Source organism: Lipotes vexillifer, unplaced genomic scaffold, assembly GCF_000442215.2.
Source record: "Lipotes vexillifer unplaced genomic scaffold, Lipotes_vexillifer_v1.1 scaffold1272, whole genome shotgun sequence".
Taxonomy (NCBI): domain Eukaryota; kingdom Metazoa; phylum Chordata; class Mammalia; order Artiodactyla; family Lipotidae; genus Lipotes; species Lipotes vexillifer.
The window spans coordinates 2,822,581-2,828,911 of record NW_006779909.1 but is presented as its reverse complement, the minus strand read 5'-3'; the positions used below and the strand labels follow the sequence as shown (position 1 = coordinate 2,828,911).

At 51.8% G+C, this 6,331-nt stretch overlaps 1 protein-coding gene across 1 annotated transcript in view; it reads right to left on the bottom strand.

Moving 5' to 3' along the window:
- SLC6A11 (solute carrier family 6 member 11) overlaps positions 1 to 6,331 on the bottom strand; it is a 120,996-nt gene that overhangs the window by 24,475 nt on the left and 90,190 nt on the right. Inside the window, exon 8 of the mRNA XM_007453051.1 lies at positions 483 to 607. Within this exon, the coding sequence (XP_007453113.1) occupies positions 483 to 607 (125 nt within the window). The remainder of the gene's footprint in view (positions 1 to 482; positions 608 to 6,331) is intronic.

Here is a 6,331-nt window from a genome sequence, read left to right as displayed (position 1 = left end):
GGAAAGAGGTCCTCCAAGGAGAGGGAACAGCATGTGCAAAGGCCCTGGGGTGGCAGGGAGGGAGAGAGTGATGTTGCAGAAGTGAAAGCAGACCACAGTGTGGTGGGGCAGAGTGAGCACAGGGGAGCGAGGTGGAGGGTGAGACCGCAGGAGCTGGGCAGTGCAGGGCCTTGGGGGCCACACTGAGAGGCCAGCCCTAGGAGAAGCCAAAACAGGCAGTTCGTCAGGGAAGGACATGTCCAGGTTTGCATTTTGAAAAAAAAATCACTCTGCAGGGCCAGAGGTGCATGGAACAGAGGGGACAATAGGGGAGGCAGGGAGGCCATTGAAAACTCCTGCGGTCGACCAGGTGACGGTTCTCTGGGCTGATGGCTCCCTCCCAGGAGCCTGGTTTGTGGATGGACAGTGGGCCCCCTCCTGAGACCTGAGCCCAGGAGAAGAGCTAGTTGAGGAAGACCATAGTTTCTCTTTGGCAAACTTACCTGACTCTGCTACCTCGGCGATGGGCACCCCTTGCTCATATGCCATGAATCCCAGGACTGAGAAGATGGCAAACCCGGCTATGAAGCTGGTGCCGCTGTTCAGGCAACAGAGCATGATGCAGTCCCTGTGGGAAAGCAGCGAGAGAAGCGTGGGTCAGGGTGGGTGGAACCAGTGCAGTACTGGAACGTTCTATCCGAGCACCATGGCTGTCCCACTGCCTGAGGAAGCCCTTGTGGTTCAGAGAGGGTAGGTGGCTGGCCCACGATCACACAGCTTGTCCTGCATTTCTAGAAGGTAAGGTAGGTCACAGACCAGAAGCATGGAGAGGGGGTGGGAAGGAAGGGAAGCTGGCAAGTGGAAAAATGCACGACCGGTGAGGAAAGACTTGGAGACAAACCATCGCTCCTCCAAATCCCTGGTAGGAGAGAAAACCAAGGGAAGCAAGAGAGGATTGATTTTCTAGGAGCTCAAAACATGGTATAAGCCTCTGAGACAAAGGACTGCTTCCCCGACAGTGGAGCAGCCTTGGGAGACACATCACTCCTGGCCCAGCTCTTTACCAGAGCGGCATCTCCCAGACCTCACTGCAAGCCTCTGCTCGTCTGCTGCGAGGGGCAGCCCCTCCCAGGCCAGACTCCTCATGGGGGCTTCACCAGAGCAGTGACTGCTCCCTGCTCTTGGGAAGGGCTCACAGCAAAGAAGCAGCAGCTTAAAGCCGTGACCCAGGAGATTTCAGACTACAACTGACAGGGCTCTGCCAAGATGAAGAAGATGGAATCCTCACATCTGGGCCCCTTCAACCTCGGGCTGTGCATCCTCACGCACATGGGTCAGGGAATCAGCCTCTCAGGATCCCAGCCGCCACAGAGCGTGCACATAGGAATCGGGCTTACACCACCTGTGATGCTCCACTTCAAAGGGAGGGGCTCTGGGTGTTTTGTCCAATCTCCTCCCTGAAGCATGACCAGCCTGGAGCATCCCTGCAATGGCGGCGAGCTGGCCTCTGCTCCCACCCTAGCAAGCAGCACCAGTCACCGTGCTCTGTGGTGCTTTTCTTCCCGGACCGCTCTTGCCGCTCACAGTGTAAGAACTTCCTCATGCTGGGTTCGACCCAAATCCACCTCCTCTGGGGAGTTTTAGTTCTACCCTCCCAAACAGCCTAAGGATCTGAAGATATCCCCTTCAGATCCCCCTGAGGTTTTAGCTCGCTCATTTAGACCTCCCAGTTCCCTTATCAGTGTTCCTCATCCTGCTGGTGATCTGAAATTCACTCCAGCTTGTCCAGACCCTTTTCCAATGTCACATCCAGGACTGAGCACTAGACTCAAGAACAGAGCAGGACTCTCACCTCCTCTTCTCCTGACACCATACTTTTTGTAATGCAACCAAAGGTTACACTGATGTTGGTGACTGTGACCCCCAGTTGCGTTGTATTGCATTGACTCTGGGAATCAAGGGCATGGTGGAAAGAGCATTAGACTGGGGGTCAGGAGCCTTGGGTTCCAATTCCCCTTGCAATACCTTCTCTCTGGGCCTGACCTTACCAGCTATATGACAAGGTGGCTTGGATAAGAGGGTCTCTTGGGCCTTGTGATTGATTAAGTCATCATTATTCAGCAAGGGGTCATTATTCAGCAAGTGGTCATTATTCAGCAAGTGGTCTTCCATACCTTCTTCCTTGGGGTAGAGTATATTTCCCTGCCCCAATGACTTTGGGCTTAGCCACATGACTTGCTTTGGCCAATGAGCTATCAGCAGGTGTGACACAAGTGGAGGCTTGAGATGTGCTTGTGCAATTGGTCTTGTCCTTTATCCCTTCTGTGATGTGCCATGAGAAGGACTTTTCCAGGGGAGCTGCTGTCCCTGCAGCCTGGACCCCAGAATGTACACGTGGAGCAGGCTTGAGCCTGGCCTGGACCCTGGAGCCAAACCTGCCCAACCCACAGCGTGAAGGAGAGAGTCCCCAGCTGACCAGCAGACTGGTGAGCAATAAAAGCGAATGCTTGTTGTGGTGAGCTACTGAGTTCTGGGGCTGCTTGTTACAGAGCATTCTTGTGGCAGTGAGTGACTGACACAGGTCCCTTTACAGAACTCTTCTGGCACTGTGGACAGAGGCTGGGCTGGCAGGCCTGGAGACTTTATCTGCAAGACTGATCACCTCCTCTCTAAGGGAAATTCAGCTCAGCCCAGGAGGGCAAAGTTATTCCGAAGGCTGGGGTGAATCTGCCCTGCATGCCTGTTTCTGGCCCCTGACTTATCCAACAGTCCAAAACAAGGCAGCACTGGTGAGCAAAGTATTTTCTCCATAGCCTCTCCATTCTGGAATTCTCCTGTGTGTTTTGGACCTGCAGTGTTGAATACTGTCACTGAATCCTGAGGCCCAGGGAGGATAGTCACACACTCAAACCCTTTTGTCATCTGCCGGGGAAGCTGGGATGTGAATCTAGTTGTCTCAAACACCAAAGCCCACTCTTTTTCTAGGAGCTACACAGTAACAATGCTCCCTAAGAATTCAGATTTCTAAATCCTGACTTTTGGAAAACAATCGTTGGGCGTCCATGTGGCTGTTGAAAACAAATGTCCCTTATTGCAAGGTTCCCCACCCCCCCTCCACCCTGAGTGACTTCCTCACAACACAGAGGGACAGAAGCTCTGAGCAGACCCGAGGTGCTTCCAGTCCTGTGCCCTGCACCCCCTTCCTCGGAGCACCCCAACCTCCAAGCAGAGAGAGCTTAGCGACCTGTGTTCTGAAGTGAGGATTTTCCCCATCTCCAGCCCTCTAATTCCTTCCCCACGGGGCAACTTCTAGGTGAAAAGCTACGTAAGAAGCGCTTTGAAGTTGGCAGGAGCTGAGCTGGGCTTTGAAGACCTCCAGAAGCTATTATGCTGTCGGAAGAGAGGGTATTAATTTACTCCCTCTGAGTTGGGAAGATGTGCTCAGGGAAAAATTTGGAAACAGAAATAAAAGGAGCCCTCAGATTTTGCAATGTCACCTAGGGGATTTGCTTTCTGCTACTGACAGGAGGGGAAAAAACCTGCCTGTTGGAGGGGAAAGCAGAAGGGATCTGGGGCAGTCAGCATATTTCACCCACCTGCTTGGCGAGGAAGAAAGTTGCCATTGCCACTGCCCTGAGACGAGGCATGATATCCCAGCCTGATAACGACGCATTCTCGGCCAAATCCTTGTTGACTGTAGTAGTTGGGGAAGAACTGGCCAGGCCTGGGAGTGAGGGATAGGGGTGCAGGAGCCAGAAAGGCCCAGGTTCAAAGCCACGTTCCATCGAGCAAGTGGCCTACCCCCGGCCTCAGTTTCCTCATCTGTATAATGGTGTGGCTCCTTCCTTGCTTCCTTACACTTCAGCCAGTGTTCTCCTAGGCCTGAGGAATGGTGGTGAACAAGAGGACCCAGACTGTCCTCATGGAGCTGACGGCCAAGCTGGAGGTGATGGACAGTGACCTAGAGATTTCCACAACACCCAGCACAGAGGGCCAGCACTGGCTGCTGGCTGCTGATGTGCTGACAGCTGTATGCAGACAGCATCCCTCTCCAGCATCCGGAAGGTGCCACACTCAACCCAGACCAGAGGTCTGCCCGCTGCTCTCCCTGTGCCTGCGCCCTTCTCTTCTTACCCAGGGTTCTATTTTGTATCGTGGCTGACACTGTGCTACATCTCATCCCCCAGACCCACCTCCTGTGAATGCCTTGAAGGATGAGAGGCTCTTCTGGACAACCTGCTCTGACCTCCCACCTCTCTAACATCCCTCTGTCCAACAGTACCCAAATGACTTCTCTGCCTAATGGCCCAAGGACAGCAGAGCCCGCTGGCTTCCCCTGTGGCCTCTCCTCCAGCATGTGGGATCTGCCCCCTTTCACTGCCTTGGTTTCCCCAAGTGGCAGTCTCTATTGACTGGAGCTGTGTGTATCTCCAAAGGTAGCGATTTGGGCATCTCACACTTAGTGACACATACAGCACACGGCTGACTTAACAAATGGGTTGGTAAAGCGATCACAAAGCCAGCTTTCAGGGAGGATGCAGCGGAGTGGTAGGATGGAGATGAGAAGAACGTGGCCAGAGTCTAGGTCTACCACACGTAGCTGGAGGAATGACATCCATGAGCCTCAATTTCCCTCCCTCGAAGATGGGGATAACACGGGAGGGACTTCATCACTGACAAAAGTTCTCTGAAATGATGCTCCCACTTGAGCCACACAACAACCAAGTGATGTGGCTGTCACGTCCAAGTTCCCTTCCCACCAACAGACCGTGACATGGCCCCTCTCACTGTACCCTCACCTGCAACAAACAGCGGTCATTTTTAGACCACAGCTCATTTGCTAGTTAAGAAAAATAAGCTCATTATTTTAAGAGTGTCTTGCTGATTTTTCTCTTGGCGTTTTAGGGTTTCTCATATGGGCCTGTTTGTAATCTTTAGATATTAGGGGTGCCAACCCTTTGAGTATCATATTATATGTTGTTCGTATGCCCTTTAACTTTGTAGATGATTTTCATAATGTTTTGTCTGGAGATGTAATGCAGGAGGTATATAGATAACATTTGTATTAATGTGACTTTTTAAAAATTATAAAAGCAATATATACTCAGGAGTAGAGACAAGGCAAAACAAAACATTTAAATTGTACAGGAAGGTATAGGCAGAAAAAGCCTGTCTCCCTATCTCTGACTTCTGTGTCTCTCTTCAGAGGTGGCTCTTTTTAATAGTTTCCTGTGTATCTTTCCAGAAATTTAGAAGTTCTAGATATTTATGTGAATCAATCTGTCACTTCCTTCCTGATTTAATGATTTTGATGTTTCCATATCTTTCCCGTTATGAAAACAATATTTTACTCCTCATTTTAGGATGGCTTTCCTTTAAAAAATATTTAACTGTCGAATCAATCTGACTTATTATGGTGCATATGTGGGGCAAGGTGAGGATCTATCCTAATTACTTCCACCAAAATACTTATCCTATCTCAGAATTGTTTGCTGAAAAACGCTTCCTTTTCCAATGAACCTGTGTTCAGGGACGGCTTCACCGCCATTAGTCCACAAGTTTGTACATTAGAATAATGAACTCTGGAACTCGGGGGCAGAGATGCGCTGTCCAGCCATCTCTGCGTATTCACCGTCTGTGACCAGGCACTGATTCAGGGGTGCAGCGACCTCAGCCAACAGGCCGCTGGCCTAGAGTTAGAGATCAGGGTGCAAAGTTCACTTCCGCCAGGCATTGCTGGGTGACCCTGGCCAAGTCCCTGGGCCTCTGTGGACTCAGCCTCAGGGTAGAGACCAGGCTGCAGGCATGAGGACCAGGCAGCCTGGGTCACACAGCCTCAGGCTCACCTCCCCATGTGGACCCCTTCCCCACGCTGGCTGCGGCCAGCTGCAGGAAGCCAGGGAGGGAGGGAGGCCTGTCAAGAGAGGGGCGGCAGGGCACTGGCCATTCCAAGTGGGACTGGACAGGACTCTACAGTCAAGTGTGAAGAAGCAGGAAAGAAATTCCTGAACAGAAGGCAGAAGAACAAGACCTTGAACCCAGGTCTTCGTGTCAGAAGACCTGGGTTCAAGTCCCAGCATTGCCACTTACTAGCCGTGAAACCTTGGGCCAATCATTCATCCTGGGATAAAGCTTTGCTGTATAGGGTAGGATGGAGGCCTGAATACCATTCCCGGAGTAGACTCACTTTGCAGCCTGGAACGCACTCTGATCATGCTTGTTATTCTCTTAGCTCCTCTGTTGGACCATTCTTTGACCCTGGGGTGGGGGGAGGCTGACAAATAGCCCAGGGTCCTCTCCAGTTCCACTTGGAATGGCTGGTGCCCTGCCGCCCCTCTCTTGACAGGCCTCT